The sequence below is a fragment of the Seriola lalandi genome, unplaced genomic scaffold (genome assembly GCF_002814215.2).
Source record: "Seriola lalandi dorsalis isolate HSWRI2012SDOR001 ecotype SW California unplaced genomic scaffold, Sedor1 jcf7180002054660, whole genome shotgun sequence".
Taxonomy (NCBI): domain Eukaryota; kingdom Metazoa; phylum Chordata; class Actinopteri; order Carangiformes; family Carangidae; genus Seriola; species Seriola lalandi.
In genome coordinates, this window is record NW_019525213.1 from 120,785 (window position 1) to 148,351 (window position 27,567).

At 40.6% G+C, this 27,567-nt stretch overlaps 1 protein-coding gene across 3 annotated transcripts in view; it reads right to left on the reverse strand.

Annotated features, from left to right (window-relative positions):
• Nucleotides 1-1,290: 1,290 nt before the first annotated feature.
• Nucleotides 1,291-27,567, reverse strand: part of pld1a (phospholipase D1a) — a 36,529-nt gene continuing 10,252 nt past the window's right edge. For all 3 annotated transcript variants that reach the window (XM_087177881.1, XM_023420981.2, XM_023420980.2), the window contains exons 2-26: nt 20,682-20,897; nt 19,727-19,896; nt 19,419-19,561; nt 18,493-18,604; nt 18,160-18,225; nt 17,287-17,345; nt 16,946-17,038; nt 15,792-15,944; nt 14,407-14,556; nt 13,596-13,679; nt 10,868-10,949; nt 9,772-9,882; nt 9,449-9,634; nt 8,524-8,737; nt 8,263-8,391; nt 7,750-7,868; nt 7,240-7,353; nt 6,203-6,313; nt 5,891-5,979; nt 5,605-5,718; nt 5,393-5,442; nt 5,134-5,268; nt 4,577-4,730; nt 4,197-4,314; nt 1,291-3,650 (exon numbers count right to left, since the gene is read on the reverse strand). In XM_087177881.1, coding sequence (XP_087034007.1) covers nt 3,426-3,650; nt 4,197-4,314; nt 4,577-4,730; nt 5,134-5,268; nt 5,393-5,442; nt 5,605-5,718; nt 5,891-5,979; nt 6,203-6,313; nt 7,240-7,353; nt 7,750-7,868; nt 8,263-8,391; nt 8,524-8,737; nt 9,449-9,634; nt 9,772-9,882; nt 10,868-10,949; nt 13,596-13,679; nt 14,407-14,556; nt 15,792-15,944; nt 16,946-17,038; nt 17,287-17,345; nt 18,160-18,225; nt 18,493-18,604; nt 19,419-19,561; nt 19,727-19,896; nt 20,682-20,865 — 3,165 coding nt within the window. In that variant the 5' untranslated portion in view covers nt 20,866-20,897 and the 3' untranslated portion in view covers nt 1,291-3,425. The remainder of the gene's footprint in view (nt 3,651-4,196; nt 4,315-4,576; nt 4,731-5,133; nt 5,269-5,392; nt 5,443-5,604; nt 5,719-5,890; nt 5,980-6,202; nt 6,314-7,239; nt 7,354-7,749; nt 7,869-8,262; nt 8,392-8,523; nt 8,738-9,448; nt 9,635-9,771; nt 9,883-10,867; nt 10,950-13,595; nt 13,680-14,406; nt 14,557-15,791; nt 15,945-16,945; nt 17,039-17,286; nt 17,346-18,159; nt 18,226-18,492; nt 18,605-19,418; nt 19,562-19,726; nt 19,897-20,681; nt 20,898-27,567) is intronic.

Here is a 27,567-nt window from a genome sequence, read left to right on the forward strand (position 1 = left end):
TGTGATACATAAGTTCATATGCAGAAACACTAAAATGACACATCAGTGAAGAAACTGTTCACATCAGCCCGTAGCCACATGTTCACACAAGAACCGCTTTTCCAAAGAATACAAAAGTGTTGAAAAGGCTAAAAAGAATATTACCTGCCTCCAAGGTGAGAGTAACTTTCCCTGCCAATCAAACCCAATTAAGATCTTAATGCCGAGCTGCTGCAATCTTAGGGTGTGGGCAATTTTCCACAGAATTTCTCCTAAATTTCTGGGTCGTCATAAAACTCTGCTCTCTTCCTTGTGTTTCCCAAGAATTCCCCTTGTAGTGTCTGTCGTGACTCGCTTACATGTATTTCAGAGTCGATTGTAATAATGAGGATTAGTTGCACGGTACAAAAGTTCAGTTCCACATTAAAACATCAGTGTCAACACATCGGTCTACAACACGAGGAAAATCTGACGAAGATCACCTTTGATAACCTTAGATGTTTTATATAAAAACTGGCACCGACATGTAATATGAGACGTGGCACTGAAGGTAGATCCCATGAGAATCAGCAGCTTCGTGTTTGTTTGAAATAGACCACTGTGTGCTCTGCAACTTAAACAGCAAAATACAGTAACGATGAATTCTCCATTGCTTTTGTATTTCCACGCTTGGTTTATAAAGATACTCTATTATGTTATCACACATTTCAGCACCAGTACAGTTTACCACTTAAACTGCTGAGGCAGTGGAAAGCTTAAAGCCACATTGTTCTTGCAGTGAAACTCAATAGTTTGTTTGTGCCTTTTAATCACCGCTTTTGTATTTGAGACTTTTGTATTGATTACATTACAGCTGCAAAGGTTAGCATTTCCATCAACAAAAAAAAAGAAAAAGAAAATATTCAATTAAGAATAAAGAAGCTTTTACATTAATTTGCCACATTTGAATGTATCATTATAAATATAAATATAGCAAATTTTGCTGATGTGTCATACAGGATGAATCCTGGGATAAGAGTCATAGTTGGATACCAAACAAAAGTTACAACATGGGAAACAGGTCAAACGTGTTGTTGTGTAACAGACAAGTAATTCTTGTGAACAGTTGGACAAAGAAGTCTTTGTTTGCTTTATTTATTTTCACAAGAAATCTTGGTGCTCTCGGAACTGGAAAATCTCATCTATAAAAGCACTTATGTGATGGACTCAGGCCAGAACAGCCATGCAGTTTCACCTGCTCCAGTCACCCGTCAGTATGATGCAGATGTACTTATTTCAATTATTTTCATGCGATGAAACAAACAAAAAAAATCAAAAGATAATTTTTTATTTGTTAGCCATTTAAATTATGAGTTACACTGTGTTAAATGAACAGATATAGAAATTAGAAATACCTTCAACTGTACAAAAAAAAAGAGAGTGGAAGCAAGACGTTGAGGTAAAGGGATTCAGATGATGATGATGATGCTTATGATAAAGAAAGAGGCTTAATTACAAATCCACAACCATCCATACAACCATGCTATACATTTAAACAATAAATGTTTAAAGAATGTTAAATGATTCATATTCCATAAATAATGCACTGACAAAGATGGCAAGGTTCAACAAAGCTGGCAATATTGTCGAAATCAATAAAGAAATAAAGAAAAGCTGGTTTGTCTTTGAAGAAACAAACAGCATAATGTTTCCAAACATTAACTCTTCACTTAACATTTATTAACTTCCTGGTCCCATATAAAAACAATTCATTATCAGAGCCTGTGCTTTGCATTTATTGCTTCTGTTAAATAAATGTCAGGTGTTTTCCCTTTTATCAGAAAAGTCAAATGAAGCGATTCATGTTGCTGATTCACGGGACTCCTCTTTCAAAGCAGCTCCAACGTCAGCCTTTTGTTGTTTGATAACCTCAGAGAACATCTTTAACCAATTATATGCCCTAATATTTTACGTGTTCGTCACAATAACTGAACATAGCTGGATTCCACAGGACTGGTTATTTAACTTCACATTCGAGAGGGTTGGCGATCAAAACAAGACACTCTTTGCAGATGTTAAAAATAAAAACTAATTAAACTAATTAGTCAACACAGAGTCCAACCATTCACATATACAAAAAAAAAAGAAAAATCTATTGCCTCATAGGTCACATAAAAGTAAAAAATAAAAAACGCAACTAGAAACTGCCAGAAACCTGGAAACGTAACAAGCAATTTCAAACTGTATCTTCATATGAAAAATCTGCCTCTGGCATCAGCTGCATGCTATACAGGAAATATTGGTTTTTATGTTCATTGTTTACAAACTACTTAACAGAAAGCCTTCGCCATAAGACTAAGAGGAAAGCAGGCAGGAGATCTGAAAGTCTCGCCTCAAACTGCTACATGACTGTAGACGGTATTTTTAAGAAGCCAGCACCATCTGTTGAGCAAAGAAGAAACTGCTTCTTTGAATTAGTGGGCAGATTGTCTCATCCAGCCTCCGACACGACCATTCCCTCTTTGATCTTACTTCCTTAGCCATGATAATGTTCAAATTAGCTTTTGTACAAACTTCACTTTGATTCACATTGATTTGAACAGTGGAAAAAGCTTGTCTCATTTGTCAATAATTATCTCGTACAAAACACCTCTGACAGTATATATAACGCCTCTGATGGGATGTGATTGGTACATGCATCATGGAAACTGTGTCAACAAGATCCGAGCGTGGTTAGGAAATCATGCACCACTGTTGGACCGGTAAAATTGTCTGCGTGCATGTGTGACCACGGTGAAGAGCAAGCGCATGTCTTTGGATTAGAAAAGATCTACAAGATACAACTGAGACAACAATCCGTCTAAAGCAGCACATATGCGAGCTTAACAACTCTCCCGTGAGCTCATATACAGCGTGTTTAGCACTAATGCACCTTACGTCACAAACTCGGTAAATCACATGCATCGTCATCTGTGTATTTTGTTCTATCTTGATCCAAGAGCTGAGTATTTATCAGCACTGTTGTCTAAAGCCCCAGCCTGGTCCCTTAGAAATCCTCACTGTCTCGTGAGATTTTCCAACAGTCCAAAGATGTAAGTTAAGTCCAGAGTTGAGTTTGATTCCCAAAAAACCCCAAGTTCATGTGCCAACTTGGATGCAGTCCCAATGCAGTTACAGTTACTGTTGTCCTCAAGTGTGACATAATTCTGTTCTTCATACATCCCAAAAACATAGTGCTTACCCCTTTTAAGCTGTAACTACTGTTTAGTGTAATTCAGTAGAAACAGATTTGAGAGATTTGTCAATTCCCAGCAGTCACATCAGCCCTGAAGAGAGCTGTAAACCTGCCTCTCATCTTGCAAATCCAATATTACACATTCGATGATGAGCACGATCCAGAGGCTTCGCTCATGAACCAGTTCAGTTCAGATGTGTAAGTAGGTTGTAGTAGGCGGTTTTCACGTCCTTTATGTCCAGATCTCAGTTGGGACCATGGACTCCTTTGTTCCAACAGAGGGCATGAGGTTATGCTCCGACAGGAAGTCAAGAGGAAACTGGACCAGGAAGCCTCGGATTCTGCGCAGCTCCTCGTGAGCGCGGGTCAGGTCGGTCTGGGCCAAGCCTGGTATCGACTGGAAGTGCTCCAGCTCAGACATGTTCCTCACCAGAGACGAAGGAAGGCAGCGAAATACCTGCCGCGAAACACACACACACACATACACGTGTGTACTGCAAACATGCTGCTGTCTTTAACTGAAGCCCACTTTATAATGGTGTGGCTCAGCCTGTCCATTACTTGGGTTCAGACTGAAATGTCTCATCAACTACTGGATGGACTGACATGATGTTGTTTTTTTATACGTCTGTCTTAAAACAATACTCATATGCCTGAATGTACACTGAAACACTTTACTCTTTGCTTTGGTGCATACAAGACAAAGGTCCCTTTGTAAAAAGCATCCAACGGAAGTGATGGGGGTCAAAGTCCAAACAGCTCATTCTCTCTTTGTATTTCCTATGATTTGGAAGATACCTACTTGATTTCATAAACTCAGACTGTACATTAGCATCAGCTGAATTTGGGTTTGTATTTCTGACTAAGGAAAGTAGATTAGGTTGACTTTTGCTGAAAGACTGTGAACCTAATATAGAGCCGAGGTTGACAAAGCACAACTTCAATTGATAAAACTTGAACCAAATCATACAATTTCCCCCCTAAACTATCATGTCCAACCTACCTTCTCATAAATGGTGGCGTTGCGGCCAGCTGTGGTCATCCACACCTCCTTATAGAAGCGATCGCTGATTGGGTCAGACAGGTCAATGCTGGTGTCAGTGTGACCTCCGAGGATGGTCCTGTTAGGAAACAAGGAGAAGGGGGGGGGGGGGGGGGGGGGGGAATATAGTAACTTTAAAAAAGGTGGGAAAACAAATTCTACTTTTTTTTATGTGTAAAATGTGATTTAAGTTTTAATTTGAATTTTTCATTGGAGAATCTTTTTAGTTTTCAGATTTACCCTGAACCTTTTTTGAACTTTATACATAAAAACGACAAGATAAAACAAATAAATTCAAATAAAATCAGCAGCTTTTTTTCATAAAGTCACAAGTTTGTAACCTGAAGCATTCCAGGCGTATCTGGAGTGCGTAGGGTCCGGCTTCATACTCCTGTCCATCCATCACTGAAGACACCTTTTCAGAGTCCTCAACGATCACTGCCACCTCACTGTCGCGTTTACCCAGCATGCTTCTGTCGTTGATGTTAGCCGAACCTGAAACAAACACACACAACAAAAATTAGAGATGGAACTGAATCTCTGCATTTATCTCATAAGAGCTTCTGCTTTTGTTTAACTGAACTTATTAATACTGTGGCATATGTAGACAGAGGTAGCCTTTTGCCTTTTGTTACTATGAGAGTGAGATGCACCTTTTCAGCCAGCAGGTGGCACAACAGAGCTGCGAAACAATCAACTCGTATCTCAACAGTATTCTCATGCACATTTGTGAGCTGCACACATGGTGAATGAAGAAGATGTAGAGCCAGATTTTTGTCGTTATCACACTTCGGTGGTGTCAAGGCAGAGCGGTCTCAAAGAGCAGCTGGTGAAAACAGCACAAGAAACAAAAAAAACAGAAGAAGAAGGTGAAAGAGCAGAAGAGAGACAGACTGACCAATGATGACTGTGTTGTCATCGGCAATGAGCATCTTGCTGTGGACGTAGATGAGCTCCGTGACCAGGCGTCCCTCCAGCTCAGCGTGAGTCCGCAGACCAGCGAAGGAGATGTAGTTCATCCACTGGTCGTCCACTGGGAAACAGAGGAGAGGAAGAACACAAAAGACAGAAGAGTTAAGGATGAAATCCCTTTTCAAACTCATAACTTAATATCATGTATAAAAACAGTTAATATTACTCTTTATTCTTGTACTTACTCTCTCTTTTCAGCTGGGAGATGATGGAGTACTCGCCTCTGATCATGGTTCTGAAGAGATTTAAACTCATGAGTACATCCAAGACTTGAATAAACTTGAAATAAAAAAAGAAATCAGCTAGAGAAGATAATGCCACCTCATTGCGCTTCCTCATTTCCCTTCACTCTTCCTCTTTCTATATAAACAGACGTCTTAAAGTGCATGTGGTTCACCTGTAGTTGAAGTGCATGACAGCCTGAATGGCGTTCCCTCCTCCCGTGGTGATGTCTCCCTCAAAGCCAGGGAGCAGAGGGGTGACCACGTAGACCCGGTACTTCTTACCCTCCCTGTGAGCAAACACACATCAGTTACATTAAGTCACACGGACTCTCAGCGCTGGTGTAGGGAAGCAGAAGCAGAGAGAAGCTAATCTCGAATTACTATGCAGTGCATAAAACTTCCTTCCTATAATTACAAGTGTTACTTAAACAAAGAGAGGTTTAATGTAAAGGGAAGTACTTGTGTGCTCTGATTATCCTTTCAATGATAGCGTCTCCGATCTTGTTGTAGACCGTCCTGTTGTCGGCACAGCTGATGAAGAACTGGTTCTGAAAAGAGAGAGACGTGGTTATGGCTTTCAGGCTTTGAAATTACAAAAACAGTTTTCTGTAACCGAGTAATGAATGAAGTAATAAAAGCCCATCAAAGTGATTCCCAATGGAGCTATTTCATTACTGATATTATTTGTAAATCCTCCGAAGGCTTCAGCTTTTTTTCCCCACAGCTGAGTAATATGAAAAAAGACCATTTGTCACATCAGTGCTGCTTTACCTCGATGTAGATGTAGTGTTTGCTCTTGGCGATGACCTGGATGTAGGCGTTATGGATGGACTCTTCATGGTACTTTATACCCGCCGACCAGTCTGCTGCTGAGCGCAACACCTGAATATATATATTTATACACACACACAGACAAAGGCATTATTATAGCAGTAATTCTACAAAAGGGCTTCATGTTGCACCTATTTCATCACCACCGCGAGTGTGAGAACATAAATAAGGTAAGACGAAATGAGAAGTGCTGCCAACAAAGCGCCTGTGGTTGTTACTTCATATCGAGCCAAGCGTTGTTTTCTGTGCAGCGCGGAGCTCGTCGGCGTTGTTGTATTTACTGCAAAAAAAATAGGCTGTTTTTTCTTGGATAGTCCTGGCTTCTATTATATAGAAGGTTATAAATCATATACTATACTAATTTATTCAGTAGATACAAAATTAGACACAGTAGCGTTATAACACATACTTTCCAAAGTATTGAGTATCATCAGAGGTGGTTTTACAAGATACAAATGGAAAAGTTGGACACAGTTCAAAATCAGACGCATAAACATAAGTGACACTGAGGGAAAAACATAACACTGTTTCCTAAAGCAGAAACATGATGGACCTGTGGCAGGATATTCATGCCCTTCTTTTTTTAGTCAAGCATGTCACTCGAAGGTCGGTTCCTTTCGGCTAAAAACCCTGAACAGTCAATGGCAGGTGCAAACCTTCGCAGTTATGTAACTTTTTGGCCCCTAGAGAGATTTTCTTTTTTTTCTTTTTTTTTTCAATCTCTTTTATCTCTTTCCAGTGTTTGCAGACTGTGATGTAGAAGACAGTGTGGGAAAAGTGGGAGTTTGTACTGTGTGTGTTCTTTTCTTTTTTCTGTAATTTTCTGCAAGTGGTGCTTTTTGTTGTTTGGTCCATGGTTGTTTTTTTTTCTCATTTCTCGTTTCTGTAACTTTTATAGATAAAAATCAACGACTATCACCATGTTTTTTTTTCTTTTGTGAGTTCACTCAGACAAAAGCTACTGCATAGTCTCTTACCTGCACTTTGGCATTGACGCAGTCTGGGACTTGGTATCTGAGGTCAGTGGCACTGGAGTGAGACTTGGGCAGCAGGAATGGATAAGACAGAGAGCGATACTTTGGTTTCATGATCTGTGGGAGACATCGTTTCAGCGATAGAGAGGGTAAATTTAGAATCAGAAATAGCAGAGAAACAGAAAAGTGTGGAAAAGCTGGTGCCTTGGAAAGCATGAGTGTGAGGATTAAGGTATTTTTCCACTGTTCCAGCCAAGCATGTCCTGTGATTTAGCCAGGTTAGTGTTTACCCGTCTAAATATCACATCAGCTTCCTGCTTGCTATAATCAAAACCCTGAATTTGCTTTTCTGCAAAACAGTGCCATCAAAAAAGAGTTTGTCAACAAGGAAACTTCATCTTATAAAGATCCTGTTTAAACAACTTAAGCTTTAAGTTTTAATCCCTACATGCCTGGCCATATTTGATAATGTATATATAGTGTGTGTGTGTGTGTGTATGTGTGTTCAAGTGCCTTTGTGAAGTTCCAGCGCTGGATGAAGTGTCTGGCCACGTCACGGGCGGCTCTGCCATGAACCACCGAGGCGATGTCATGCCAAGGCATTCTGGGAGTGGTGTATCTGTCGATAAAGTCTGCACAGAGGGAAAAAATTTGGAAAAGGAGTGGAAATGGGAGAAGGGAGATGGCAGCAAAGGGATGGAGAGAGGATAGAAAGATGCAGTGGGGCAGTGTGAAAAGGAAGATGGGAGAAAGAGGAACAGAGAGGTCAGAGGGTTTGTTGCAGAGGAATAGGGAGAGAAAGATGGAACAAATGTTGCAAGTGTTTTCTGGCACTCAGCTCTAGTCTATATTAGTTTTCCAGCTGACTATTTGTTTCCATCAAATTGGTGTGACATAAAATTGATGGGACAAAGAGCGATATTCAGAAGGGATTGTATATACTGAAAAGAACTTCAAACCTTGCAATAAAGGCGGCTTTTCAGAGTAAGAGCTCAATAAGAAAGTGTGTGAGTGTGTGTAACAGACCGTCAAACGGTTTCTCCAGCTGGATCCAGTCCTTGTAGACAAAGTTGCAGTAGTCTTTTCCATGCCAGAAGCGAGTGTTTCCCTGTAACTCTCCCACACCTGTCTTTAGGCTTTGCACAGAACCACTCCCTACACACACGCACAGAATGAAAATAATATGGTAAATGGACTGCATTCACAACACATAGTACTTTCATACCAAAGAGCTTTGCCTCTGATTCACCCATTCTCGCCCACACCGACACACTGATGTAAACATACCTGCGCTGTCCACACTGCTGACACTGTCCGCATGCTGCAGAGTGTGTTTATGCAGGTGCCTGTACAGACTGAAGCGAGCCTTCCTGTTGCGACCAGTCCCCTTCAGCTTGGGCAAGTCCACCGGATCGCTGGCCAGCGTCCCTCGTCCGTTGCTCTGGGAGACGCCATCGACAGCGGACACGCCTTTACTGGACGGAGTATTGGTGGAGCCAGCCTGATGCCATGAAAACAACAGTAATGTAAATTACATAGGGCAGGTGATTAAGGACAAGTTAAACCTGGCAACATGTGATGTGTGGAAAACATCAGGATTTATCATCTGGAAACTACGAATGTTGACAAATAATTGAATGGAAATAATTTTTACTTTTTGTTGAAAGGCTGTACTTAAGCAAAGCTTGTTCAAATGGTTCATCCTTTGTAGGACATTAATGTCCTCAATAAAATCATGGCAATTTTCATAGCATGCTGATGTTGCTGTCCAGTATTTGTGTAGATCTTTTGCTCAGGACCAAAGAATTGGCAGGACAGACAAACCCCTGCCAATCTAGAAGAGTGGTAAATCACTCGATGGATTAAGGTTAATTAAATATACTGACTGTAAGGTCAATGATGTTTGTGCACTTGTGTATGAAGAGGCCTGTTCAATAGCTGGCACTGCAGAAGTGTTTGTTCTTTCAGTTCTGTATTCAAGCACATACACAGTCACCACAGGCAGTACATGAGGTGCCACTCTGCCCCCCCCCCCTGTTCTGCCACTTTGTGAGTCTGAATGAATCTCCATTCCCTCTCCTCTGCTCCATCTACTCATATTTGAACCATTTGCCAGGAGGTTAGAACCACATTTATTGCCTATAACTCCAAAAGTGCGGAAAGGCAGTTTTTAATCAGTTCTGTGTGCTCTTGCGTATTTTGTGCGTCTCACCTGCTCCAGGGCCACAGAGCGCGTCACACTGCCGACATCCGTCAGCCGGTGCTCTCTGTCGTCCCAGCGACCGTACGCCAGGTCGATCCCGCCCACGAAAGCCACCGATTGGTCGATGACAATGATCTTCTCATGATGTGCCCACAGATAGACGGAGGAGGAGACGTGGTCTGGATGACGCATCACCTGGACCACAAACATGTGAAACACAGCTCATGCTCACTTATATATTAGGATAAAATAAACTCATGGGCTTTGCAAAAACACATTTTTACAACCACAGCACTACACCTTCTTGCCATACACACAATCCATTCACTTACCTTAATGTTGGGGTGCATGTGCATGAGGGTCCTCTTGCTGTAGCCTGAGTTGATGCCCAGAGCAAGCTCCACCTCCTTATACAACATCACAAAGATGCGCACTCCCTGTTGCTGTTGGCAGAATATTCATATTCAATATTCACTTATTAACACTTGACCATTGATGGAAAAAGAATTCAGATCTTTTTCTTAAGTAAAAGTAGCGACACCACACTGTAGAAAATCCTTGGTTCTATTCAAAAATAAGTAAGTAGTGAAATATTAGCGACAAAATAAGTATCAGAAGTAAAAGTACTCATTAGGCGACACAACTGAGTAAACTGAGCAATAGCAAAACTTGCAGATAGCTCCATTAACAATGAATAATTATAAAAACTAAAAGGCCTTCAGTGTAAAATCTTACACTTAGCTGTAAGAAAAATGTAGTAGGGCAATGCAGTGGAATTATAAGGTAGCATAAATTTTAATAAATATAAATATTCATGTACAAGTACCTTAAAATTGTATTTAAACGCTGTATGATGCTTGAGTAAATGTACTTAGTTATTTTTCACCACTGCACTTGACCATATATTTTGGTTTCAATGCACTATGAATCACTGCAAAAGAGGTAAAAACAAAGATGGTACTTAAAGTTAACAAATAAAATTTAGGTCAAAGTACGCCACCCATAAAAGTGAATGAAAAATTGGCTTAAGTAGTAAATATTAATGTTTTTATCTTTACAAGACACAATTGCTATGCTCCTTTATCAATAACAGGTCTGTTAATAACAGTCCATTTATCCTTTACACCCCAGGTTATGAACTGAGCATACTCAAATAGTGAGGACTACATTGTTTGCAAATGATCCCACTAGTTTCATCTAATCTATGCAAGGATTCCTTTCCCTGTGAGCACGTGCGCACATGTTTAGTACGCTGTAAGGAACTTACAACCTAAACTAAGTGAAGATTAATGGAGGATAGATTTATCTCCACTGCCTAAAAAGGCAATCGGATCTCTTATTTTGAAGGAATCTGTTTCTGTGAAGTCCCTTAAACCATACAAGGGGTAATTTTCTCCCAATAATGTTGGCAGTCTAAAGCCAACTTACAGCTTTGCGTTTGAGGATACAGTCCAGTCTCCATCTGTTGCCCTCTACCACAGGTCTCTTGAGGAAGATCTCTGGACTGAGCCTGACCAAGAGTGAGACACAGAAACAGAAACATATAATTAGAGACACAGAGAAACAGCTTTCTGTCAGGCAACAAAGTGAAAAAATAAAACTCAGTAAAGGAAAAGGACAAAAAGGAGTTGCTTGCATACATCCTTTAAAGCTGCCAACACATTTTACACATGAAAGACGTGACATAATGATTTATTGTGGTCTCATGAGCCACTCACATTGGCATCCTGAGCTTACATGTCTACAGTGCCATTGGCTCATATTGCACTGGCAGACACCTCATTGGTTAAGACCATAAGCCCAGTGATTACTGCCTTGCGACAGAGGGATTTCAGCCACGTCAAACAGTCACACATTTGGCTCCGAGGGACCATAAACTATTACATTACAAATTACAATGGCTGGAACATTATAACAGTGTCAGTGGAGACAAATGCAGTGTTTATTTCCCATTAGAAAACTCCACAAAAGAAACTATTAAAAATCTGACAGTAGAGAAAACTCTTTTTATGTAAACTGGTTGAGCTGGTTATTGATGAAACATTAGATTTGCATTTTAGTGTGTCACAACACAATTTCCCAGGTTATTCTACCCCCTGGGAATAATTGAGTATTGTTTACAAGTGTGACTGCCATCTAGCAAGATTGTACATGACAGAGACATTATATTTTTCCTTATTTTGAAAGGAAATTTTTGCATATCTTCATTTCACTTTCCTGACGTTCAGCATCATTATGTACTTGCACAAATGGAAAGCTACATATGCAAGCAAGCACACATACAAAGTGCATAGTGACACAACGATATACTTTCAGGTCATCTGACAGGTCACATCATAATTTCTCAGGTGGTGAACATGAATCCTGACAGGTTAAAAAAAAACTAAATTCAGGAGCGACAGGGAGGGACAAAGGGGATGTAGTGGAAGCGTAAACAGATACGGAGCCTGTATCTTTCTATCAGTGTATTTCTATTCTCGGTGTGTGAATGAGGCCGTAATCAGAGACCAGTGCCATTGCGGTGTCCAGCGGAGAGCCAGGACTTGTGGGTAATACATAATGTAATGTGTGACAGCATGTACTACACTAACTGGGTATCAGTGTCAAGCTGTCAGCTCATTCATTGGCAACAGTCTGATGATGGCCTGGGTGTTTACCAAACTACTGAAATAAGCCATTACAACTATGCTGTATTATGTTCATCTGGTGTATGATACTATTTTTACAGCCTCATCTACACGCACAGTGTAATACTGCTGCACAGCTCTTCTATCATTAGAGCTTTTGTGTTAAAACAATCCAAGAATTACAGACTATTAGTCCAAGTCCAAGACGATTCTCATGCAGTAAATAGTGCGGAATATGTGCATGTACACATCATTTCTGCTTTACAACGTATCACGTATCTCACAGCCTCTACCTTAACGTGCTCTTGTGAATGATGTGATTACATGGTATGCGCCTTTGACTTATCTTTTCCAAAATAGGCCACTGTGTTCCAGGCATTTAAACTTACAGTCTGTACTGTACAGTTTCCCACTGGGGCCTGTATCGTGTGGCAAGTTGTGCCAACAATCTTTGGACTTGAGAAGAGCTAGCTAGTAAATGTGGACGTAAACAATGCAGGGCTCAAACTTTTAAGAAAAACCGTCTTCGCAAATGTTTTTTTTGAGGAAGGAGATGTGCTCAACATGTTCGTTAGATCTCAAGGACGCACATGATGGATTTCGGTGAGTAAACACTGAAGGTAAACATAACTTTTGTTTGTTTACATGGAAACTCCATGTGGCACTTTTACCTCCTCATGAAGCCGGCTCACTTTTAAGCTGGCTAGATCACCATGGCAACCTATGCCGCACATCTAAGCTTCAGTTCAGATGCTCAAATCAGAAAGTGTCAAATTTTATCATTGTATCTTCACTATTTTGTCTCTATTTCCATTTCTTTTTCCTGTCTTTGGCATTTCCTCAATGCATATTTATGAGATTCACAATTGCGTTTCCTCAGTTCCTCAGTTACCATTATGTCATTTTTATTGTTTTTATTCATGACTTAGTCATTTATTGCTCTGTGCATGGATGTGGATGGGGGGTATTGTTTTTATTGCTTTTACTCTGTAAAGCACTTTGTTTTTTTTAATTGAAAAGTGCTCCACAAGGGGCGTCATGTGGCGTAGTGGTCTAAACAGGCGCCCCATGTGTAGAGGCTACAGTCCTCGCTGCAGTTGGCCCCGGTTTGAGTCCCGCATCGGACAGCCTATGCTGCATGTCATTCCCCCTCTCTGTACCTCCCCATTTCCTGTCTCTCTACTATCCTGTCCAATAAAGGCACAAAAGCCCCAAAAAATATACTTTAAAAAAAGAAAAGTGCTCAACAAACAAATCTGACTTGTGACCAATCAGTCCATCACTGCACTTGATAATAAAGAGACAAGAAATAAAGAGCGATGAAGCCAGATAAAGTAGCTGTGTAACAAAGGCGATGGGTTTTCATTCTCTCGTGTTAGAAGTTGCGGCCGCGCTGAATCGTTGAAGTGTTAAAACAAGGCAGATATAGCTCACTGAGCTGTTTATCTCTTTTCTGTGTTCTCACACTTCAGTGCTGACAAGCAGGCACACACTTGCATGTGCACCCAAACCACACACTAGAGACTCACCACCAGTCCGTGATAAAGATTTCCTCTTTAGCCTCCTCCAAAGCGTCGGCCACATCCTCCATGTAAGTCTTTCCATTCACATACCTGCAACAGAACATGGCTGTTATCGCTGAGTAACCGGTGAAAACAGACGTCGTCACATGTGCTTGTGTTGACACAGGCACACACACACACACACAAAGGTAAACAAGCATATATAATGTTTCACTCAGAACAACATACAGCTCTACTGTCTTGCCTCGAAACTACCACACAACCACAGCACACTGAAGAAAAGAAGTGTGAGGGGAGAGAGTAGTGAGAGTACATTTGTCTGTTCACTTTCCTGATGTCCTTAACTCAGTAACACCCTTATAAGCTTCAGGCTACGCCCATAGCTGTGTCATCATGACATAACTGGTCTTTAAAGACTCTCTCTTTTTCCATCAGCTCACAGGGCCTTGGCATGTTTCCCCCTCAGGCTCTGTGCTGACTACAAAGGTGCTGCAATGACAGTATCACACAGATGATTCCATGTCACGGAAATGTGCCAGCTGAGGGGGAGAGAATGCAAAAAAGGGGGAAAAAAGGCATGAAACGTGGTGAAGCAGCAAAAGGAGAGAGTTGACTACTCGGTCCTCTCTATACATTTCCATAGTTACCAGTGAAAGACTAACAGAGGAAGGCAGATAAAAATAATATATACAGAACATCAGTTCATTTATTTTTCTCTCCAATGTTCAGCTTTCTTTTTCTTTGTTTCAAGTTTTTCCGATCGCGCGCCAACATCAGGAACAGCTGCACCAGTTGTGCTCTAACACAGTGTGGTTACCATTTGGCAGGGATGTTTTCCTCCTCCTGTGCAAACGATCCGAAGCGGTGATCTCGCAGGAAAGCCTTCCCATGATTCCTCACGAAGCTCTCGATGCTCTGACCCCACCAGCGGGCGTGTCTGTAGCTGCTGCACTTAAACACCAGGGTCCTGCAGGGACACATACAAACACAGACACAGTGATGTTATTGGACTGAACCACATTTATGCCAAAAAAAAAAGAAAAAAAGGTAATTTATTGGCCCTAATATCCTTAACTGAACACACTGCTCATCAGTTTAATTTGTGTTTTCCTCTAGTGAGACAATAGAGCTTGGCAATCATTCCTAAAATGAAATAAGCCCTGGGTTAGGAGAGTTGGAAAGGAAAGGAGTTAAAGAAAACAACCCATCCTGTGACAGCAGACTGGCAACAACAGCTTTAAGCAATGTTAGCTGTAATATTATAGTCCACTGATTATTTTCTTGGAGCATTGGTTGAAATGTATCCGGTCTTGCTACAAGTGCTTAAAATTTAAAGACCAGAAGTTAAGATTCAAAAATCACACAGGGAGAAGTCGAGGCAACTTCTTCACTAGAAGAACAGAATCAACAAATCTGAGCTTCATTTCATTTTCAGCCAAGTTTTTCTCCATCCCTGCTATTGATATAATGCCCTCCTACAAGTTTCTTGAAAGTCTTTTTCTTTCAATGCAGGAAATCACTGAGCAAGAAGTGAATGAGACAGGCGGAAGAAAAATGTGCTACCTCATTACAAAAGAACCCAGGTGGTCTGGAGGTGAGGGAAAGGTTGTGATCTGGTTTAATACAGAAAATGTTAATACAGAAAACATGTTTGTTTTACATTTAACAAAGACCATAATCTTTCCTGAACCTTAACTAAAGTCCTTACCACAGACAAGACTGCGGATGTGTACGGCAGTGTCTGGTGTGACAGTTGTAAGGCCGACATCCACCCCAACCACCCTGCTGCCATAAATAGCACCGCGTGCAATCAGTCATAAAAAAAGATCTCTGCCTCTGACCAACATCCAGCCAGTGATTATGTTTCCACCACGACAAAATTGAGAAAAAGTTTAGTCGTTTGTCAACGTAATTTCCAGGAGACGGGTGGGATATGATTCTTACTGTACGAACAGATTCCACCCACAGCTACCTTCCTAGTAACAGCTGGTTCAGCCCCTAACCGACTAACCTGCAATGGTGTGTATGATTTACTGTGACTGTGTGAGGGGGCGAGAATGGAGCTGTATAGGAAGTGGGTGTGGAAATGTGACCATGTGTGTCAAGGGAAGACACGCACACACACACGTACATACACACACACACACACACACACACACACACACACACACACACACACACACACACACAAAGAAATATAACCTGGAGAGGGTATCGATCCGGACTCCGTGTTTGGTCTCTGTTTCTTTGGAGTCCATCTTGATGCTGAACTCTTTATCTACCAGCAGGACGAAGGAGATGGCCCCCGAGTCTGGCTTCATGTACAGCAAGCACGAGTCCTTCACCACCAGCCAGCTACACAACACACACACATACACATAGTAGTCATTTTTATGATCTTCATCATCACCATGAGGATTTCTGATCCGTTCGTCTGTGTAAAGTTCTCCGGATCTCGACTCGACTCGTGTCTTGCATTTCTTGTTTCAAGGAACGGGTGTAGGAAGAAAATCATCATGGGGATGTGCAGTAGGTGGATGGGCCGTGCGTTTCAAACGTGTGGGATTTTTTTGTGTTGTCTTTAGAAAATAACAACAAAAACTGTTCACATAATAATTTGGCTGTGACAAACAGAAAGAGAGAGAAACAGAAAACAGATGAAGAGAGAGGCGAGCGCGTGGCCTATACAGCTGGGTTATTAAAGATGCTGCTGAGACCACAGAAAAAAATCTATCAAAATTCTGATGACAGCCAAAAATAACACTTATTAAGAGGTCATTATTATTATTATTATTATTATTATTATTATTATATTTTTTATATATGCAATGAATGGTCACTGTTTTAAAACGTTTCTCTTTTTCTTGTTCTTCCAACCATTTCAACACCCACACCCTGACAGCTTCCTGCCAGAACCCAGTCGGGAATGCTTCATTTCTTGTGCAACATAACGTCCATCACACCTACATTTTTAACAAGTTTGCCAGTTAAAAGAAGTCTGTTTTTCAAAATTGAAAAAATGAAAATTCTTGTGTTTTAGAGCCACAAAGATATTAAGAAATTTCAGTAGTAAATAGTGAGGAGTTCCACTAGAAATACCCATCAAGTCACAGCCAAATGTACTTAATCAATTTGCATAATTACACATAGTAAAAATGTCACAACAGTAATATTTGGTATTGAATCAAAACATACATTATTTGTCTCTCAAGGAGCAATGTGAGTATGGTGTATGTATTATATGTTAACATGGAAACTAAAACAATAGGAGGGAGAATAAAAGAGGCACAAACAGATGAAGGACAGAGACAGATAGAGGGAAAGAGTGAAAGAGGAGGACAGAGGTAACTACACACCGTTTGGACCAGCGGTAGCAGGCTTGGCTGTGACCACAGCAGTTCATGCCGGGGATACGGTGTCCGCCTGAGCGCTTATAGATCATCCCTTCCCTGGAGGAAGACACAGAAAAATTGTTAAATATATTCTAAAAGAATTGCAACGTGGGATCAGAAACATAACAGGAAACTATGAAGTTCGTACATGAGCACATTTCAAGAAAGTAGCTCATGGGGTTTTCATCCTAATTCGATAGATTTCCGCTCAAGTGCTTCACTCTTGAGTTTATCCTCCTGACAGAAGGCAGAGAGAACTGCTTTTAGGGGGAATCGAAGGGATTGAAAGAATACAAAATGCTCACAGTCCTTTGGGTCCCAAGTCATGAATGAACGACAGCTGGCTGACGTCAATGAACTCCATCTGAGAATAGACAGGAAGAGACGACAACAGCGGGCTTCACACAGTGGCTCTTGCAGAGATGTAAGTGATACATGGTGTTCATCAACATGTTCCGTTCACACGTACCATCCACCTGGAGGCGGCGTGACTCATCTCAAATTAACTCTACATGTGTTGTCACATCAAATATGAACGAGTCAGAAATGATGCACAGTATTAATATGTCAGCACACAACAGGCACAATGCTATGGCTAAAGCTAGTATTTGTCTGCTTTAAGGTTCATTCCACCATAAGGGTGAAGTAAGTAAGAGTAAGGATAAAGTTCAGTATACAATTTTTGGTACAAAGATGGCCCTGATAATAAGTCACCGTATTTTGAAACACCAGTTGTTTTGAAATTGAGAAACATCTTTAACATCCTGTAAATGTTTTGTCACATTTAAATTAGAAAAAATACCCAAATTCCAGTGGAAATCTAAAAAAAAAAAAATTATCTCTCTGACACACATTTAATAGCAGCAAAACCAACCAATGACAATATGATTAAATTCCTTGAGTGTGTCAACCTAAAGCAGACACAGTGCTATGGATAAACACATGACTAATCTGTGTCAACATCCTATGTCCCATCATGAGGGTAGAGCCCAGTGGAATGTAGAAACACCATTCATTTTGTTTACAGTGTCTCTCAGGTATTTACAGTCGATGAAATGATACATTGGGTCATAACTAGAGGAGCTTATAATACACACACAATTAGTATAAACCTGAACTTCATTCTGAGGTTATGTTAAAGAGTCACAGCTTAAGCAGAGCTTAGTATGATTACTCACAGTATGGTGATATTTGCGGTACATGGCCATCCTCAGCAGCTTGTTCAAATAGTCTTCTAATTGCCTCTGTAGAAACACATACACTATGTTTTGGCCACTGTGAGTGTTTTAATGGCAGAAACCATGCATATAAACACACTAACATGCACACATAGAGACACACACATTCAGAGTGTTTATAAAGGACACATGTACTGGCAAGTAGTTCAGTACCATGGCAACAAGCGAGTGCCAGGAGATACTCCTTGCCATAAAGTTAAGACATAACAAGAGTGGATTTTCCAAACAGGAGAGACAGGCAAAGAGGCTGCAGACTCTGTTGCTGCGACGTACCCTCCTGCTGGAGACCTGCTCGTCTCGCACCAGCTCGTCTCCTCCTCCCCTCGGCAGGGAGGGCATCTCCCTCACCTCACTCTTCCTCATCGTCCTTCTCCTCACTGTGTGGCTGACACAGAGAACAGAGGGGAATTTAAATAGGAATATGCTTTTCCGGAGAGCTCTTGTCAAATCACCGTGTTTCCATACTCTAGTCCTCCAGTCTAACCCAGGTGTGTTATTGGCAAAATGTGGTCCTGCAGACACCCTTACAGGTGTATAGTTTCGACCAAAATGAAGGCAGAGTTTTAAGATGGGTGTGGTGCAACCCATAATCATTTAATAATGTGGTAATAACTATTGAGTACTAATGTTAAAATGTAGTAATAACTATTGAGTACTCATGTAATAGTAATAACTACTGAGTACTCATGTTATAACCACTGAGTACTCATGTAATAATGTAGTACTATAGTGAGTACTTGGGGGTTGAAACAGCAACATGTTGACAGGCATTGTGGTGTGATCCCATCTCAAGATGGTCTCTAGTTTCTCCCTGTTTGCGCTATTTATGCTAAGCTAAGCTAATGGCCTGGTAGCTCTAGCTTCATATTTAGCGTTCAGACATGAGAGCAGTATTGATCTTCTCGTCTAAATTCTGTAAATATAACACTGTTTTTAATGTTAGTCAATCACATTGTGTCTTTTTGCGTGAACTTGTATTAATCAATCCTTTTACAAAGTCACTTTGTAGAGACTGAAAAAGCTTTGGGTGAACTATTAAATTCTACTATTAACACATGGTTTTAGCAGATGTTTAGTGTAAGCTTTAAGCTAAGTCAATGCAATGTGGCATGTGCATTTGTGTGTACATCTAAACCTGAGTTTTGTTTGGCGTTTGTCCATGTGGGAATAAAAATCTATGTATGCGTGTAGGCGCCAACCTGCGCGAGGGCAGAGGTATCCTCATGAAGGTCTTGTACGTCCTCAGCTCTCTGTGCAGCTCCATGAAATGTTTCTCCTTCCTCTTTACCATCCAGGTAAACTCCCCGTGCTTCAGCTCAATCTTAAACACCGCTGGCAGAGACTAAAGAAACACACATACACATAGGGAGATGGGGAAATAGTGTGTGTGTTTGAGATAATCACAATGTATTTTTCAACACTGTGAGCAGCAGAAGCAGAGCAATGTAGAATGTGTTTTTCTGATTGTATAGGTGCGTGTGTGTGTGTGTGTGTGTGTGTGCAGCACCTTGTTGACACTCCTGTGGTGCGACAGGTTGAAGCGGTCCTGAGCTGTGGTGAATCTCTCCACCTCCAGGATCCGCGCAGTAATGGGCACAGTGGGGAGGTAAACCTTTGCACTGGCCTCCTTAAAGCCCACTGTGGCGTACACTGCTGAAAATGGGATACGACAGTCCCCTAGGAGAGAGAAGAAGAAGAAGAAGAAGAAGAAGAAGAAGAAGAAGAAGAGGAGAGGCGAGGGGTCAGTGTTGTTTTTTCTGTTTGTGCATGTAGGAGTTGTGCAGGATGCTTGGGAGCGAGTTGGCTGCATCGCTGAAAAGTCGGCCTTTTGTTCGAGACTTTCATGCTTTTCTAGTTCGCAGTGTTGGGTCAAATGTTTCTTGTTTATTCTTTGGTAAAGTTTGTGAGATCTAAATTATGTAAAGGAAAAATCCACACTCAAACTCTGTTCACTGTTAGATTCCAGTTTGGGAGCTCAGTTGAAATATTTTCTTGTTCGCCCGATTTCTATATGATCATACAATGTGAACCCTCTGTGTTTGCCTTGGCTACTACCTCTTTATTTCCTACATTTCCCAGAGACCCTGGGAACAACCCTAAGAGGACAGACTCAAAAATACTGGTTTGGGCTTATATCGCCATATAAACCTTGTGAATGAAGGATGAATCTGGATCATAGTCTGACAAATTAGGTTTCCTGTAAGTTTAGAGTTTGCATGATCTCACCAAATAAACTCTTTTCCATTGGAAGAACTGGCTCCTTTGTTTGGTTTCACTGTTTTTGAATGGTTTGCCAGGTGTTTTTCGGATTTATCGTTCTCAAAAATGATCACAAGGTCAGCATGTGTTTGGTTTGTTTATTGTTACATTTTGTTTAAGCTATTATCTTATTGTTGGGTGAAATTATTGTGAGATCACAGCCTACTATTTGAGTCGGACAGAAAATATGCAATCAAACACACCTATGTAGTTTCCATCATAGTCGGGCTCCTCTCCCTCCCCTATATCCAGCTCTCTGGTGTCCAAGCTTTCCACGAGGTCGGCCATCTTGATACCGTCGTGGACGTCCGGGGTCGCTATGGTGTCACAAACTTCAGAGTTCACCAGGTTGAGGCTACTGGTAGTTGGCTGAGCCGTACCCAGCATGATTAGCAGTCAGCCCCCAGAGCAGGGGGCACCTAGATAGAGGAGAGGACAGATGATGAAAATCTTCTAAATTAAAAACAGATTTCGGACATGTGCTGCTGTAAATGTCAACCTGAGAGTGTGTGGGTTTGCGTGTGTCTTTGTCTATGCTGAAAAATATGTGACTGTTTGGTGAGTGTACAAACACTCCCACAGACAGAGGGACTGTCAATTGACCTTTCCGTTGATCCTATACTGACCTCCAAGTGATGCTATACTGGCATGGTCATTTCATCATGACTGATTACAAAAGTCCCGGACATTCTTTCATAAGAGTCCCTTAAGGATCTCAAGTATGCAGGCTCTCTTTTGTAAGTTTTTTGTTTTTTTTGCCTTATGATATTGAAATTTGAAAGAGATAGGAAAGTTAGGGCAGACAGAGAGACACGGAATGGTAAATGGACTGCACTTGTATATTCTTATATTATTATTCTTATCTCACTCACACATTAATACAGCCACAGACTTTTCATGATCACGTGTGTCCAGCATTCAAGACACAGCAGCACTAGTATGGAAACATCCAACAGGTGACAGAAAGGAGATGTTGTTGCCTATTCTATAATCATAGCCTATATCTAACTTAAAGGTTCATGAGAAAGATAGTAAATAGCTATGGATCACTATTCCCATGTACATGTACGTACCAACAAAGAACAACATACAGCACATAAGGATGAGTGACAAGTTACAGTAAAAAAAACAACATAAAGTCTGACTCAGGGACCTGTTCTGGGACCAGCAAAGTTTTCAGAACAGGTTTCATGCTCCAGGCTCTTTTGCTATATTAGAGGGAAGAACATCATTCTTCCATAACAGCTTTGCTGATGCTGGTGGAGAACATTGCCTCACACAGTGGTCCAGAATCTCCCACAGGTGTACAACCTGCTTGAGATGTAGTGACTGCACAGACCACACAGCATGATGATTCATATCACTTTTGTGCTGATAAAACAATATACCCTGTTGGGAGGCATCTACATTTGTTACGTCTCTCCACCTGTCACTTTGATCTAACACTCAAAACGATAGTCGTGTTTATTATTCCCATAAGCCATAAACTGTTTTGAATAATAGTCCATTCAGTATTCTGTCAGTAATATTTTACAAAGCTGTTAATTTTGATATTTTAAGAAATAAATTTTTGAAAAAAAAAAAAAAATCAGATTCTTCTCATATAACAGTGGCAGGTATGAGACATGTCTCCACATCAGCAACAAAAGGAACACCGTCTCATGCCCTCATGTTTTGTTTTCTTCAACCATATCTGGCCTTGGTGCAGCACTTCACCTGTGTGTTTGTTCTATAGTCTGAGGAAGGTCGTATGTCAGACAGTTAGAGGGTTGGAGAGACTGTGAATAAATTATTCTCACTCATACTCTAACATAAGTAGCACCTTAAACTGTGATGTGACTACTCCCTCCTTGAGACAGACGTTGAGGTCTGTTAGTTTGATAGTGACAGATAGCAACTGAATCAAGTTCTTCTGCCGTTCAGTGATTCAGTGAATGATTCTGTGCCTCCTAAACATTACAGAGGTCTTGCACAACCAAACCCACATCCACCCTCCCAACGCAGCACCAATGAATGACATGGGAAATTGATTTCCTAATTAACCATGTGTCAGTCACTGTTGTAGTTCGTGGCCTGCAGAGTCAGATAATGACAAAGTAACTGTCTGACTAGAATTCACATGTTCATTACTGATACATGCAGGAATTCAGATCATGAGTCTAATGACTTATGATGGACTCACACACTATCTTCTTCTTTATAAAAGACACTGAGAAAATATTCAGTCCATTGCTGCTGCTCAACACTGTCCACTTCATTTTTGACTTTGAGGTCATTAGACAAACAGTGACTGACTGACAAGCAGTTTTTGTGTAACTGTGACAGTGACACTCTAAACCTCAGTGTTAAAAAAACTGACGGCATCCATGGCAACGCAAGTTGTTGATGAAGCTGGTTGGTGTTGTCGATGTAATTTGCATGTACGAATTAAATTTAAAAAAAACTACATGCACCTACACCTGTGTCATGCTACACTAACGTCGCACTAGTTATAGTGCTCGTGCATGACACAAAGACTAAACACGATACATGCAGTACACAGCACATACAGTCAAAATACTCAGTTCTCTGTTTTAGTTTCTCTTTTACTTAAAACACGGCTGGGAACATCAGCTCAGTTTTATAAACAAGACATCAAGAACCTGTTAAACCTGAAAAATGACACTTCTCATGTGTTTGCTCCAACTTTATTTTAGCCCCAGCAGCAGCCGTCCGTAATATCCTGCATTACTAAGACGGGCACAGGCAGGGTGTGGAAAATAGCAGTAACACACAGTATTATGCATTTTACATTTCCACTCTTCAAGTGCAGGACGCCTTCCAGTAAAAAAGGAAAAATCCCATACAACAAGCAGTACGCCCTTTACTCATAGAAGAACACCCACTCTCATGTGGACCATTAACAAACCTCCCTGTGAGTCAAGAGAAAGTAGAAAAGAACTAAAGACTTGAGAGGAAAGGAGAGAAAGACAGCAGTTGCATCAGCTGACAGACTCTGACAGAAGATTTCATCAAACAGCAGTTTTGCTATGACTGGAATTTTCTACATTTCATGCACTCCCTCATTGCTGTGCATCACTGTGGATTGTTTTCCTTCCCTCTGTCATGTGACTCCCCTACTTTTCATTAATCCTTGTGGAAAAAAACTCTCCCTCTGCTGTATTTTAAAATAGTAATCAGTCCAGGACGAAATGCTAGTCTCTCATATTGTTTTAAAAATTGGCTTGACTGGGTTGTGATTAACATTACTCCAGAGGGTGTGTAAAAAAAATATATATATATATATTTTGGAGAGGAAAACATTCAAAGTGATGTGTGTGTTTACAAGCAGTGCAGATGCCCCCCTGCTATTAATCCCATGCATTCCAAAGTGTCTTCATTAGCATGAAAAGATGAGCAGAGCTTGGTCAGATATGTAAACATCAGACAGCATCCTGACAAAACACAGACAGACAGAAAGCTGTCATTCATTAAATAAACACACAAACGGGACAGAACACAAAAGGATTTACAGGATACGTGACCTAAAGAGTCAGAGATGGATTAAAGAAAATCCACAAAGAAAAAAAAGAGGGCAGTTTCTTTTTCTCTTGGTTTAAAGTTAGCAGGGAGGAGAGGCAGGAAAGGATGAGTTTTTGGTGAGTCATCAGATTCGTACACTGTTTTTCTATGAGGCAAGTTGGGGCAGGAGCAACACATGAACACAAGACAATTGTTTCTGTACAGTCTGTGAAAGCAAAACAAATGACACACACCAAGACTCACACGGGTTTACAGCTGACTACCTTCCACTGACAACATTCATTTAAGGTGCAAGGTGAACTATATATTTAATCTATTTCAGTTTAACTTCAATCTGAAACCTTTTGTGTGTGACCCCATCTTAAAAAAAATTTAAAAAAACACTGCTCAAGTGAGGAAGAAGAAATTACCTTCTTTCCCTGCAAAAGTGCTAAATTCCTCTGTTTGCTGCTAAAAATGTTTATGACAAGTAACAGCACAGCCACAGATAACAGCTTGACAGTAAACATTCCCACTCTGCTGAACAAGATCCAACACGCTCACACAGTCAGAGGAGTCACCAGCGTCACCAGCTGCCTGAAGTGACTGAGTGTCTGTCTGTCTGTTTCCACTCGTCCATGTGAAACTATTTGGTCTTTTCATTCATTCATTTTCTCATTCTGTTCTTTTTTTTCCTGGATAAGGATGCTCATATAAAAGTTTGATAGCTGATTCCAAGTCATGGCCATTAGTGTTAATCATTTAAGGAACAGTATAATAATTATAATACACACATATAATCAAATATAATTTAACTGGCTCTTTTATGTTTTCAGAATTCAGTTATTTTGTAGTTACTGTGCAAACAGTATTGTGCCGCCCATATTTCAGGAAATTCCTTGAAACCACTTATGAAATCATTATTTTCACATTCCCAAACAGAGCATGTTTTTTTTTCCAGTGCTGAGTCAGCACTGGCTCTAAAGAGCTCATTTTGCTGTAACATTTGTGCAGGAGGACAACAGTTTAGGAAAAGCTGTTTCACACAGCTAAAGTGGTGCGATGTCGGAATTTGTCCGTGCTCAAAGTATATATAGTGTACATTTTTTTCCCTATTGGCCTTTAGAGTCAAACAACTCTAGGGATATTTAAATGTTAAAGCGTGCAAGTTACATGATGCTATCAAGAACTGTTTGCTAGTTAGTATCTATCAAGACCATGGAGCTTTGCAGCAATCTGTGCATCAATGTTTACATCTTATATTACAGTTATAGGATGTAAACATTGATGCACATTAATTTATTAATTCCTAGAAGAAGAGAAAGCAGCCAATCAAAGCAAAATGTAAATTAAAATGTTGAAAACAAAAGGTACATTTTTGCTTCGGGTCATAAAAAATTGCATCAGATGCATCACTTTCATTAAATTGAAGAATGCACATTGGTTGAACTTTTGTGCAGAGTGCGTGTGATCTTAGATTCCAGCACAAGTATTTATGACAGTGCGGTTATTTCCCTGGTCTAAGAATACTCATGACCCACGACAGGCTTGACCCACACAGAGGTTAACTGCAGAGGAACTGGGTTCCTGAATGTGGTTTGAATTTCTGCGTGTGTGGACTCACATGTCAGACATATGCACACGTACACATGCACAAGCTGTATCCATATAACCCGATAGGGGAGAGCACAGAGAAGCCCCGGACGCAATGGAACAAGGGGTTTGCAGGAGTTATCTCTCTACTCCATTCAAATGGAACACTGCCTGCTTCCTGCTTCCTGTCCTGTTGTCATGGCGATAGTTTTAAAAGCCAGCAAGCTGCCTTTATACAAATATCAACAGCAGCAGCTATGAGTGTCCGCCTCTCCTTTGATGTGCTAGCATCCCTCTTAAATGTCAATTAGTTGGAATCAATGTGCTGTGAGATCATAGATGAAGAAATGAAGGAATGTTGAGTGGGAGAAGAGACGCGGAGGTTTGGGAGAGTTTGGCAGACAGAGAAAAAAATGATGGCATAATAAAAGTAAAGTGGGAACTTTTCTTGTCAACATGTGACATGTGGGAAATTTAGTCTCTCGCCACAGATCCATTAAATACAGTACATATTGCCACAGTTGTCATCCAGGGGCCAACCATCATTAATTCGAATATGAGAGAATTCATAACTGGGGATATGAATTTAACTCAAATTAAAAGTTTTTGAGATTGGCGTGTGTCCTACTGGAGGACAGAGAAAGTTTGCTCCCAACTTCTAACAAAGTTCCCTTTCTAAAGGTTAATAAGATTTGATTAATGGTATTATTCATGGTTTATACATCATTTAATAATGCTTCAAAGATCAATTACATGCCAATAACAGGGACTAACTTTCAGTTTCCTGGTTGTGAGAAATCTCTCTGACTGGTGTTCTCCCCCAGCAGAATCCTTCAGTTCATTAAGATACACTGCGCCAATGGACTATTTGAACTCTGACCTTCTGGGAAGCACTGCAGAGCATCTGGAACAAAATCCATTTATTTCCAACAATTAAAGGGGCTATTTGTAAATTTTCTCTGCCGCCGAACATGGTTTCTTGCTGGGAAAGGGTGGTTGTAATTGTCGCTTAAACAAGAGCTTCGGCCATTGTTGTGTTTACAAGAGAAGAAGTTATAATATGCCCTCCAAGGAGCGCTGTTCTTCAGGGCAGATGAGAGGCTACAGTGAGTCATTAAAAGTGAAAAGTGATAAGACAGTCTGAGGCTAGCTGGTTAGCATGCTAAAGACGTGATAGAGACAAGAGTTAACATTGCCGTTGCTTTCCACAGCTGTAGACAGCTCTTGCCAAGTAAAGGAACGAAGTTTAATGTTGAAATACAAGAAGTCTGAAACCACTCTCATGTCTCTTTGTTAAAAATGGAGCTACTGCCAGCAGCTTGTTAGATTAGTGTAACGTAGCACAAAGACTTCAAACAAGCCTCTGGAAATAGTGGAAATTTGCCTGTTTGCTTAGGCAGACTAGATATTAAGATAGAGCCAGGAGGCCGTTCCCTTAGCTTAGCATAAAGGCTAAGTCGGCTTTGTACAATACTTCTGCCAACTGGTAAGTCTAAATATCACTAATTAACACCTTATATTTTGTTACACTGAAGTGTAAAACAACAATTCTTTGTTTTACAGGGGGTTATATGCCAGACTATTTCTTGGTTCAAAGCAGTTTCCAGGCAACAGGTGGAGGCTGCCTTCAGTCGTGTGATTTTTACACTTTGGTTTTTGAAGAAGTAAACATACAGGATGTGTTGATTAGTGAACTTTACAGGCACAGGTAGATGGATTTGATAACCACTGGTACTAAGCTAATCAGCTGCGTGTGGTAGCTTCACATTTAACGGACAGAGTTATTACACATTTTATAATTAATCTTTAAAGCAGTAGTTAATGATTTATGAACAAGTCATTTGTTGCAATTCATAAATGTGGGCTTATTAGAAAGATCAATATCAGTATCATAATTTAAGATTAAAGGTTAAAAATTACTCTAGGTTACACACTATTGATTGTGGTTAATCATCATTGTGGTTAATCCACAATCAATACAACATACAGTTGATT